Source organism: Pezoporus occidentalis, unplaced genomic scaffold (genome assembly GCF_034315485.1).
Source record: "Pezoporus occidentalis ecotype Australia unplaced genomic scaffold, CSIRO_AGI_Poc_V1 ctg71, whole genome shotgun sequence".
Classification (NCBI taxonomy): domain Eukaryota; kingdom Metazoa; phylum Chordata; class Aves; order Psittaciformes; family Psittacidae; genus Pezoporus; species Pezoporus occidentalis.
Window position 1 is genome coordinate 272,545 of NW_026916062.1, and position 12,609 is coordinate 285,153.

General features: G+C 40.0%; 1 protein-coding gene across 3 annotated transcripts in view; it reads left to right on the plus strand.

The window, feature by feature from the left end:
- The window catches only part of FAM114A1 (family with sequence similarity 114 member A1), a 36,331-nt gene extending 31,729 nt beyond the window's left edge, over positions 1-4,602 (plus strand). For all 3 annotated transcript variants that reach the window (XM_062642498.1, XM_062642497.1, XM_062642499.1), the window contains exons 13-14: positions 1,407-1,460; positions 3,037-4,602. In XM_062642498.1, coding sequence (XP_062498482.1) covers positions 1,407-1,460; positions 3,037-3,138 — 156 coding nt within the window. In that variant the 3' untranslated portion in view covers positions 3,139-4,602. The remainder of the gene's footprint in view (positions 1-1,406; positions 1,461-3,036) is intronic.
- The last annotated feature ends 8,007 nt before the right edge of the window (positions 4,603-12,609 follow it).

Here is a 12,609-nt window from a genome sequence, read left to right on the forward strand (position 1 = left end):
CAAAATTGTTGAGTGAGTAGTAATGCAGAAGTAAGAAATAACAGCTTTCCTTGCTACGCTTCTTTCAAACTTCAACTTATTGATTCATAGAATCAATAATATTTAATTGCTCTCTATCTGTTTCAGTTTATTGACAATCAACTAAACAGTGCACTTCATAATGGATTTTCTAATAATTGACAGTAGAATTGCTCTTTTCTCTAACCGTCTTCCCTTTGATTCTGCAATCTTTCTCCAAGCTAAAATTAAGGTGTTTCATGTTTCTTTAAATCTGTAATATGAAACCTACAAGGTTGTAAGGAAATCCTTCAGTTAAATTAATTAGTATTTTGTTTCTTTTGCTCTAATAAAGCCAACTTGTTTGGTATTGAAAGAAAGCAGATCTTGCTGGAGCTGGAGGTTTCTGTCTTTCTAAAAAAAAAAACAACCAGTGGAAATAAAGAAAGAAACAAAATTTTGCCATTTTAAAAAGCTGAGAAGTCAATGAATCCTGGTTTTGTAGTCTCTAATAGTGTTACTGCTCATTCTACATGCATTGTACATACCTTACAGGCAGGTGTCAAGAGGATGGAGCCGGACTCTATTCTATGGTTCCCAGCGACAGGATAAGGGGCAACAGGCACAATCTGAAATAGGAAGTTCCATCTGAAAATAAGGAAAACCTTTTTCCATTAGCACTGGAACAGGCTGCCCAGAGAGCTTGTAGAGTCTCCTCTGTAGATATTCAGATCCCTTCTGAACGAGATCCTGTGTAATCTGCTTTAGCAGGGGGTTGGACTAGACGATCTTCCAGCCCCAGACATTCTGTGATTCTGTGTACCCATTGTTATTTCTATCTGGTGGTGGAGAAAAACACTATGTTTACTGTCCAGCCTGCATTGTCCAGCTCAACATACACTGCTTCCAATTTGGGGATCTGAGTTCCACCTGTTCCTCCTGTAAGGGAGCTGCTCTAGGCCTTTCATTTCCTCCTAACCACAGATATTTGTGAAACTCCTAAAAACTTCATTTTCCTCCTGACCTGTATTTTTCCTTCTTGTTTCCTTGAAAATTAAAAAATTTTGGGAGAGTTGAAAAGGGCACTGACAGACACATGGACAGATAATGTCACATAAATCTCACATCCATAGGAAACCAGGCAATTTCAAACTCCATTAATTAATAAAAAAGTAAACCTCTCAGCCTGTTTTAGTTCATTGTACTCAGTGACAGAAATATTCAGGGTCTCCTGAATTGTGTATGAAATGTAGATGTGGTTATCAGGAATGCTATGATAAACAGCATGAATAAAAATCAAAGTGAAACAAGACCTTTATAGAATTCATAAACCCACTTCTCAGATATCAGTATATTTCTGTTAAATGTATTTCATGTCCTGGCATTTCATTCTATTTTCTGGTTTCCAGAGCAGAGTGAAGGCAGAGGTTCTTAACCCCATCATCAACAGTGTGCTATTAGAGGTAATCCTTCACTTATTTTATGTTGGGAAATGTTCTAGTAAAATGATTTAGAAATGAAACAGTCACATTTGTATCTGAAGAAGGAACTATATAAACAGTAATGACAATATAATTATGGCTGTTCAGTGCTAGCTCATACATCTCTTGATTTTGTGTTTAGCCTCTCCCACAAATGCTCTAGTAGTAATATTGGAGGTATTTCATTTAGGATCATCATTTTAGTGAGGATTCTAAAGAACTGTATGACTGAAGTGAGACTGGCCAGCTCTGATATTCTGCTGCTGTCAGAGCTCAGCAGACACTTCGTGATGTGCTCTTTAGCCCTTTTCTAACCTATTCACAAGTTCCCTGGAATAAGTGTGTTCTTACTGTTCTATAACCTACTTCAAGTATTGCAAAGTATTTCTGATTCACAGATAGTTTCAGGCTATTCTTTTGTTTAAAATTTGTATTGCAGGTGTGCTACAGTGCTTCCCATCCACAGGTATTTAGATTTCTACAGAGTCACAATCTAGCAGCAGAGCAGGCTTTGGTCAGCACAGGGATTACCATGTGTCAGACACCACCACAGTGTTCATGAGTGATTTAGTTTATTAGATGCCATGATCTATGAGTGACCTCTTCTATTAGACACATCAGAAAAGCACAGTGAGTAAAATGTGACTCAGTTTTACTGAGAGGTCAAGAGAGAGTAATATGCTTATGAAGTACTAAAACATATATTATCTGCAGCACAAATTCTTTTAACTCTGCTAATTAGAGCACACTTCAAACATAAATAAACATGAAGTAGTGACTACAGATTGTCATTCTGTATCTAATAGCTGTGTTCCCTTAACAATGAGAAAAAGATTATTTTACAATAAGCGATTTTGCATTGAATTAACAGTACCTTTAAGAAAAAAACATGGAAAATTGAATCGAGCTGTAGCAAAGATTACTATGTGGTTCTTCTTGTTACAGGGTAAATTTGCTGTTGCAGCTGACATATTTTTCCATGCCTCAGGAACTGCAAAATCTGGGAGTGTCCAGAATTGTGGGATATGATGTTTTGTACTTCTTATATCTCGTATTTGTATACAAATACATATTAGTACAGCCTAGGGTCATGGGAAAATACAAACCTCTAAGCTGCTATGTTCAGTAGTAGAAATGCCAAAAATAGCACTGTGTGTTAAAACCAGTACAATAATTCAAACTTAATTTTAATATTTCTTCCACCTACGGCAAATTCAAACTTAGTTCTGTTGATGGAGAGACTAACTGGTTTGTATTTAAAAAATCAAATCTACTTCTGAACACTGGCGTTTTATTCTACTTACATTACAAACAAAACTGTCCAAGAGTTCACACTGAGGGGAAATCAGATTTTTATGTAGTGATTCAGGCTGTCCTTTTTAGCTGTAAATTGTTGTAGTTTATAATTTTTGTTATATGCAGAGTATAAAATCTTGTGTGAATCCATATGCTAATGTAGTATGATGCTGATGTAAAACGAAAAATAATGTAATTTAAAATGTGATTCCTGAAGTGCGTGACAGCTCTACTGATGAACCATGTTTTATCTTCCCATTAGGGTTGCAACAGTACTACTTATATTCAGGATGCTTTCCAGCTATTGCTTCCAGTTCTGCAAATTTCCCATATCCAGACAAGTTGTTCGAAAGCACAAGAGTGACAGTTTCCCAGCAGCTGTCACCATCGGGCTTAACAGAAACCGCAGACCTGATGTCTTTTAATGTTTGCAGGTAGAAGAGATGGCACAAGAGATGTCTGGCCTCTTCGAGTCCTTTGAAGACTCTAAATGCAGTTTTGCACATACAGTATTGACCAACATTTTAAAACTCGTCAGACTTTTAGACTTCAGAAGTAGTTAGTAAAGTGAGTAATTTCTTTTCCATTAGAGTATATCCTTTGCAGGAATTTACAATGACGTTTATTGATATTAGCATTGACATAAACACAATTTCTAAAAGTTGACCATTTCAGTTGTGTTCCATGTATGAAGTGAATTGGAATGTAAAGTTGTTTAAAACATTTCAGCTGAAATGACCATTTCTGTTGTTTGCATCCTGTCAGTTAAAAATGTGTATTTCAAAAGTTGGTTTCATTATTTAATTTGAGGCAACATGAACAAATTATCATAGTGCTGTGCTCATTAAATATTGCTTACAGTAGCAAACAGTAACATCATAATAAAATGTACCACCCACGTAGCACTTTGTATTGAAAGAGTTGTACAGTAATAGGTATGAACTTTGCTAAATGAAAATTATGGAGGATCTGCATAAAGAATTATACTGAAATGTTCTGAGCCAGCTAACAGTGCTAGGTCCTGTATTTGCTGACCCATAATTTTTTGTTTATGTCTGTTTCTTCATTCCAACAGCTGAACAACATTGCAGTCTGAAGTAATCTTTTTAATATGCAAGGGATAGAAAATTTCCCTTTTATTTGGCAATTGAAACACCCCTAAAATGATCTCCTCTCAGATAGATGCATCACCAGGTTGGCACTTTGGGGTTTAATTTAGGTTTTAAGCATTGTGAACCTTTTATCAAATGGAGTTACTGATACCAACAATTCAGCTGTACAGGTTTTGGGCACTGAAGAGAAGTTGTGAAAACAAGTTAAGAGAGAATTGCTTTGGGTGGGGAGGTCATAAGTCATCTTTTCTCTGGGGCAGTAGTTACACAGAGCATAAATGAGCAGCAAGAATGATGTTTCATGATAACACCAGTAACTGTGATAATTTGTCTACATCCTTAGTTTAAAATCCTGAGCTAGGAACCTCAGAATTTGTTCAGGTTAGTTTACCTCGTGGACAGGAAGAACATCCCAGTATGTTATGTAGCCTCTTCTCCTGGATTGTCATTGTTTATTATGATTCTTTCATCTGTTTTGTATTTTTTTCCACTTGATACACTCATGGGTTTTATTTAAATGCCCTTTAATTGTGGTCAAGATCTGAATATTTTTTACTATAGAAGTAAGTTCATACATCTTAAAAATAAGGAAATGGAGAACAAGGAAATACTATGCTGTTTTTTAGGAGAGAGAAACCATGTTTCTGCTTTGCACATGATAACTTTTTTGAGACCAAATAAAAGAGGACAGAAAGGTCTCCGTGTGTCTTACAGTATTGTGGTTCCTGTTCTGCTGTCAAACACATTGTGACTTTTCCTTCTTTTGTTACTTAGAGATGGAATTTTCACTATCCTCAAAGTAAGGTTTGTTACATACAGTCTATTTTCTGCCACCCTGTAGCTGAACAGATTTGACATATCTTTCTGGGTAAGTAGAAGGGGTGCAGACTTCAAATCCACTTGCACAAAATGTAAAAAAACCACCTTACAGCAATGTGAACAAAAATAAGAAAAAGCCCCTGGGAAGCTGCAAAGGCAAACAAAGCTTGACATTCATTGGTATTTATGCCATATTGAACAGCTAACATTACCTTAACGTGGGAGGAAGTGGGTCCCAGGACAATGTGACCAGTCAGCAGACTCACTAGCCCAGAGGTAGGATTCAGCTCCCACCAACCATCCCACCCACCACACTTCTATCTGGCATCGCTTTATTTCTGAAAGCATCACTTCAAAAGTGTATTACAGAATAATGTTTAGTTGATACGAAACATTTCACCTCTGACTTCTACACTTTGAGAGGAATAAGTGGACTCTTCTCTAGTCGTCCTGCCTGGCAGCTGGCAGACACACACACCTGTGTTTGCTTGGCCAGACGTCCTTCTTCTGTACACACTGCAACCCAGGAGAACAGCTCCTCAGTGCTGTTAGTGAGGTTATTGTATATGGAGCAATACATTGCTCTGGACACCAGTGGAAGCATTCAGTAGCTCATAAAAAGGCCTTGTTTAAGGTGTGTGTTTCTGTTGTTCTGTGCTGGCAAGCAGAATATAATAACTGGTTAAAGCTTGTTTATTTTTTCAAAGACAGTAAAGAAAAGTCTAATGTTTTCACCTATCAATCATTACAACTGGATTTATTTTTACTTTAATTTGATCATTATTTTTCATCAAGAATCCTTTCTGTTCACTTTGGAGTACTGCTCTGCATTAGGTATCTGTAAAGATCATATTACTGCCAAATGAGTCACAGAACATGGCAGTAGCTATTCTGTATCAGTCCTAATCTGAGTTAGTGTTTTCTGACATAAATTGATTTAGTTACTTTTTATATGGATTTTTTTTTCTCTGAACTGCAGTGCAGAATATATAGTGTTAAACCTGTCAGAAAAATGTGTTGAGTAGTGGTGGTGCCTTTTAGCAGAGCCTGAATAATACAGTATTAGAAGCCTCAGGGGATAATGTTTGCAGTGGTTGAGGGGCATTCATAAGACAAAGATTGCTTGTCTGAGATACTGCTTACTAGAGGTTTCACTGTCTTGCTTAAATTATGTATGTATTGAATAAAGTACCTTACCCTGAAGTAAAAGAAGCCATAAAAAATAACATGCAGACTTAAAGTGTTTACATCCATACAATGTACAAGGGAAAATAGGTCACAATACGAGCATAGGGTTACTCCATCTGATTTCAGATGCAGTCATCTTGCCTTAGGAAAACTGAATGTTGTATCTTTACATCAATTTTAGGTAAATAACATTTCAGTAGAAAAGTACTATGTGGATGTAACCATGATTTTTTGTTTAGAGATTTGTATTTTTCCATTGGTCAAATAAATGGTTTTAGAGACTGAACTGAGACAGTATACCAAAAAAATAATATTTTGAAGAATAATGTGGTGGAAGGATGCACTCAGTGAAGTCTTTCACTTTGTGATTTACCTTTGGAATGATGAGTGAATTTCCTGAGAGTCTGGCAAAACCAGATGTTGCCTTAAGCTTTTATGAGACAGTGTTCTTTCTTTCATCATCACCTTTTCCCAGGTCAGTATGCTGAGCGTGCCTTGGCACTTGTCAAACTATGAGGTTTTAGATGGTTATTTAAGAAATAACCTAGACTGTGAAGATCACCTGTTCTTTCGAGCAACTCCAGGGTTTGTGGCATTCCATTCACTTTTGAGCACACCTTTTGATGCAGAGACAAAGGAAGTAGGCTTTTGCACTCGCTAAGCTGAGAAATTTATCAAGATGAAACTTAAACCAGTGTCTGCAGACCTACAGCTTTGCAGATGATCCACTGGTATAGTCATCACTGAAAGATGACCTAGAAGTAAACTGTTAGACAAGTATTTGCTCTATTTGTATATTAGAGGTATTTGCTATTTTTGTTTTTTTTTTTAGGCAGACAAACCAAAGCAGGCTGTAAGTTGTTTGCTGCTTTTTAGGGTATGGTCTATTCATGTGTAAACATCTCTTCCCCATGATTTGCTCCTCCACCCCAGCATCCATTGCTTGTGACAGCTAAACAAAGGAGCTATCTCTTCCACTTTTTTCATGCTGTTTAGATCATCCACTGAAGCTGTTAATATCTTCCTCTAAAATGTGCCTCAATCTTATAGTGCAACATCGCAATCATTACAATCTGAGATGCTTTTTAATGATGTTTCCAGAGTCACCCACCAGTCAGGATTCATAAATACTTTAATGAGACTGAAATGCCATAGTGTTTGGAGTGATAAGTACAGATTTCCACCATTTTTCTGATTCCCAGAAGTATTTTTATAGTGCAGGCAGTCACCCAGTGCATAGGATTATCTTTGAGACATAGCAATTCTATTTCAAATGACAGCCCTGTCCTTACTGTTAGTCTCAAAAGAATGTAGACAGTAGAAAAGGACTTTCCTAAGATCTTTATAAAACCTCTCAGAGCAAGGCTTAGCGTAACACTGTCAGCCTGCCTGACCTACTTTGGAATTCTTACAGCCTGGCTGGAAAACCCCCTGGAAGTTCAACACTCTTTTTCTGTCTCTGGTCAACCTGTGTTGCTGAAGCTTTTTTTAGTGTGTCACCTGTATAGTTTTCATGCTTTGACTCCTACTTCAGTATTCAGTGTTGACAATGGTGTGTAGTTATAGAATAAAAAAAAATGGAAATAAAATGTCAAAATGGAGCTGTTAAAAAGATGGGGGAAGGAAAATGATTTTTCAAAGGAAAAGAAAGAAAAAAAAAGGATGTGCTTCCTGGAAATAGAAACAGTTTTCAAAGTTGGATTAGAGAAAAGGCTCTCTCACAGAATTTTTCAACACTGCCCAGGATAAACAAGAGATGGCACCTGATTAGTTCTAGGGCACTTCTGCAGTAAAATGGAAATCTGCACGAACTTGAAGGAAATAAATCAAAGATCAGAACATTCAGAGAGGAAGAGCTCAAAGGAAAGGTGATGGCTAATTGGATCACTGTGGACCTGGAGTGTCCATTCTTCTGCTGGCTGCACCCCAGCAGTCCCTGGGCACACATCTGCTAAGAACTCCCATCTCCAGTCTCTTTGCAGTCTTTTTGAGGAGGAGCTGTTCCAGACACAAAGCAGAGCACGAGCTGCGCATTCTGCCTTTAGAACATTTTACCCAGGGAGTGAAAAATATTTCTTATGTAACACAATAACATGCAAAACCACTGCAGTGAGGACTACTCATAATTCTTAGTGAACTGAATTTGCTGCTGCTGTAAAGAGGAAGTCGTGAGGATGTTGCTCACACAAATGTGTGCTATTTCTCTCCCACACTACAGGGTGGAGGCTGAAAGGCGTTTGGCAAAAGGGTGCAGTTTTGGAGTCAGACTGTGCCACCTAGATGAAAGCCAGAACAGTGTTAACTTTTTAAACACCTTTAGAAGCCGCTCAACCCATTTACCAGGCTTGGAAACATGCAGTCCCACTCCTCCTGCCCTTGCTTGTCCCAGACGCTGTCAGCAGCCAATACAACGTAAGCATTTAAGATGCTCTTGCCTTTCCTCCAGCCCCTTTACCAGGTCTGCGCCACAGCCATGTTGCATGTTTCCAGAGGCCACCAGTTCTGCCTTTCCCAACAGTTTTGTTCACCCCACTCACTTCCACCTTCATGTCTACGTCTCGCTGCTGGCTTCTGAGGTTCTTCCCTCCTACCTGTCCATCATCTTGTGCTTGAGAGGCTGCACCAAGACGTCCTTTGTCTCACATCTTCAGTTTTGAATAGGCCAGAGATGTAGACAAGGGGCTAAGATGACATGGGAGGAGAGAAACCAACTGAATCCCAGGAGAAAATGGGAAGACACTACACTGGTTGCTTTTTTAGCCCCCTCCTTCCTTCTCCAGTGTAAGGAGGTTGGACTAGAGACTGCCCAAGGCCCACTTCAACCTGAATTACCTTAGGATTACTTTTTTTTTTCTCACCATTCTTGCCAATGTATACCCATTCTCCCACTGCTTCCTGTAGTTCGGCTCATACTTGCAAGACACAGTGTATTCTATTCAACAGAGATTAAAAGCTTGTAGGAGCATTTTGGGTTTACTTGTTCTTGGTGTTTTTAAAGGTACCTTGGAAAATGGAACCTCCCAGGGTAGTAAAACCAAACACTTATAGAACTGTAGGGTAACTGAGGGTAATACGCTAGTAAGTCACAGTTTAGCTACCCAAGGAAAAGGATAGAGGTTATAGTCACCAAGAATAATAGAGTTCAATTATAGGAGACAGGGAATTAAATTGGGGTCACGAGAGCAGGGCTGTCTCTATCAACAACATCTCTGGGTTACCAAAGGGGAAGACTGATAGATAGTGCCATACTTTGATATATTCAAAGAGCGACTAAAGTGGCCTTAGCAGTTCTGCAGTGTTCTGAGGTAGATATGTCTCTTCATCTTAAACTGCTGTTAGAAAGGAAGAGGAAAAAAAAGAAACCAAACCAGAAACAAATTGTGAAGTTTATTTTATAGACTGTATTAAAAAATCCATTTTTGAAAAGGTTTACGTTATTACCACATATAAGCAATAAAGCCTCAAAAGCGCCCAAATCAAAGAAGTCAGTATTTTTCTCTGATTTTTTTATGAGATGGTAACAAACAATAGAAATGAATGCTTCAGACTTACCCAATCAAATAGAAAAAATTCCATATGGCCTCAAATCACTCAGAAAGCTAATGCTCACAACTATTCCTATTAAATTTGGTGTGGTACCTTGACGGGAGAAGCAATTTCAGAAAGCTTCAGGAGGGAAAAAGCTATATAAATGTAAGGGATGAAGGTTATGAAGTATTAACATGGTGCTAAATTGCTGCATATCATATTTGCTATGGGCAGTTTACAATCTGTTCATCCTGATGGATTTAGCTCAGGGGAGTCTCAAATTCTGTCTCTGCAATTTCTGTCTCTGCCTTGTAATTGATGTACCCACAAATTGTACCCACAAATAACGCATGTGTGCGTGTGAGCACCAAATGAGCCTGGACCCCACGCATCCCAAACGGATCTGTCGCACTCAGAGGAGCAGGAATAAATGGAAAGGAAGGAAAAGTTGCAGGAGATACTGAGTCTGAATACTAATGACCTCAGCCAGTACAAAAGATAGAAAAGCAATTTATCAAAAAATGCAAAACCTATTTGTGTCTTAATATGTTATTAAAAACAATAATAACAATTTTCTGGTTTGAAGCCACATTGTTGGAGTTTTTTTTGCATTTATTTCTTTATCATCTAAGATGTTGCACAATTTCCAAAGGTCTCCTGGTTTACAGGAGAAATTAAAACGTAGTACTCAATACCCTCCTTCTGTGATCTTTCAGCCACCTTCCTCAACAGCCAGAAATTGTATCTTTTAAGCATGTTAATCATCTAGAGTATTAATTATGCTGAAAAGTGTGCTTCTTTCATGAAAGTAGAGGATAATTTCTGTCTTTAAACAGACTTTCTTATCCTATGGAGAATATAAAATATTCTCTGATAGAAAATGAAATAATGGCAAGGTTTCTATCACAGCTGTATGATCAAGTATAAATCCCAAATGAAAAAATAGATGTAAAATCCATACTCTCCTACTGAAGTTGTTTTTACAGCAAAACATGTTTGTTCTTCATTTTTTTTTTAATACCAGATAGTTTTGGTGATGGACAAAATGGGATCTGCTTAGGAAGGTTCCATGGGATACAGCCCTAGAGGGCAGAGGGGCCCAAGACTGTTGGTTGATATTCAAGGATCACCTGCTGCAAGCTCAGGAGTGTTGCAACCCAACCAGAAGGAAGTGCAGCAGGAGGGCCAGGAGACCTCCTTGGATGGATAAGGAGCTCCTGAGGAAAATTCAATTGAAAAAAGAGGCTTATAATAAGTGGAAGCAAGGACAGGTGGCATGGGAAGAGTACAGGGATGTTGTCTGGGAAGCTGGGGACCAGGTTAGGAAAGCTAAGGCCCAGTTAGAATTAAACTTGGCTAGGGATGTTAAGGATAACAGGAAGGGATTCTACAGGTACATAGCAAATAAAAAACAGACTAGGGAGAATGTAGGCCCCCTCAGGAAGCTCTCGGGAGAACTGGCTACACAGGATTTGGAGAAGGCTGAGGTTCTGAATGACTTCTTTGCCTCGGTTTTCACTGGCAAAGGCTCTGACCGCACCACCCAAGTCTTGGAAGGCAGATGCAGGGACTGTGAGAATGAAGACCTTGCGCCCACTGTAGGAGAGGATCTGGTTCGAGACCATCTTAAAAATCTGAATGTGCACAAGTCCATGGGACCTGATGAAATCCATCCACGGGTCCTGAAGGAGCCAGCAAATGAAGTTGCGAAGCCGCTGGCCATCATATTTGAGAAATCATGGCAGTCAGGTGAAGTTCCCGATGACTGAAAAAAGGGAAATATAACCCCTGTTTGCAAGAAGGAGAAAATGGATGACCCAGGGAACTACAGACCAGTCAGTCTCACCTCTGTGCCTGGCAAAATCTTGGAGCAGATTCTCCTGGAAGGCATGCTAAGGCACATGAAAATCAACAAGGTGCTTGGTGACAGCCAGCATGGCTTCACTAAGGGGAAATCCTGCCTGACCAATTTGGTGGCCTTCTATGATGGGGCTACAGAACTGATGGACAGGGGTAGAGCAGCTGATGTCATCTACATGGACTTGTGCAAAGCGTTCGACACTGTCCCACACAACATCCTTGTCTCTAAATTGGAGAGACATCAATTTGATGGATGGACCACTCGGTGGATAAAGAACTGGCTGGATGGCTGCATGCAAAGAGTTGTGGTCAGTGGCTCAATGTCCGGCTGGAGACCAGTAACGAGTGGTGTCCCACACGGATTGGCCTTGGGACTGATCCTGTTCAACATCTTCGTTGCTGACATGGACAGTGGGATTGAGTGCGCCCTCAGCAAGTTTGCCGATGACACCAAGCTGTGTGGTTCGGTTGATACCCTGGAGGGAAGGAATGCCATCCAGAGGGACCTTGACACACCTGTGAGGTGGGCTGATGCCAACCTCATGAAGTTTAACCATGACAAGTGCAAGGTCCTACACCTGAGTCGGAGCAATCCCAGGCACAGCTACAGGTTGGGCAGAGAAGAGATTCAGAGCAGCCCTGCGGAGAAGGACTTGGGGGTGTTGGTTGGTGAGAAAATGAACATGGGCTGGCAGTATGCGCTCGCAGTCCAGAAAGCCAACCGTATCCTGGGCTGCATCAAAAGGAGCGTGACCAGCAGGTCGAAGGAGGTGATCCTGCCCCTCTACTCTGCTCTTGTGAGACCTCACCTGGAGTATTGTGTGCAGTTCTGGTGTCCTCAGCATAAAAATGACATGGAACTGTTGGAACAAGTCCAGAGGAGGGCCACGAGGATGATCAGGGGACTGGAGCACCTCTTGTATGAAGACAGGCTGAGAAAGTTGGTGCTGTTCAGCGTGGAGAAGAGAAGGCTGAGTGGGAACCTCATAGCAGCCTTCCAGTATCTGAAGGGGGCCTATAGGGATGCTGGAGAGGGACTCTTCATTAGAGACTGTAGTGACAGGACAAGGGGTAATGGGTTAAAACTCAAACAGGGGAAGTTTAGATTGGATATAAGAAGGAAATTCTTTCCTGTTAGGGTGGTGAGGCACTGGAATGGGTTGCCCAGGGAGGTTGTGAATGCTCCATCCCTGGCACTGTTCAAGGCCAGGTTGGACAGAGCCTTGGGTGATATGATTTAGCGTAAGGTGTCCCTGCCCGCGGCAGGGGGGTTGGAACTTGATGATCTTAAGGTCCTTTCCAACCCTAACAATTCTATGATTCTAAAA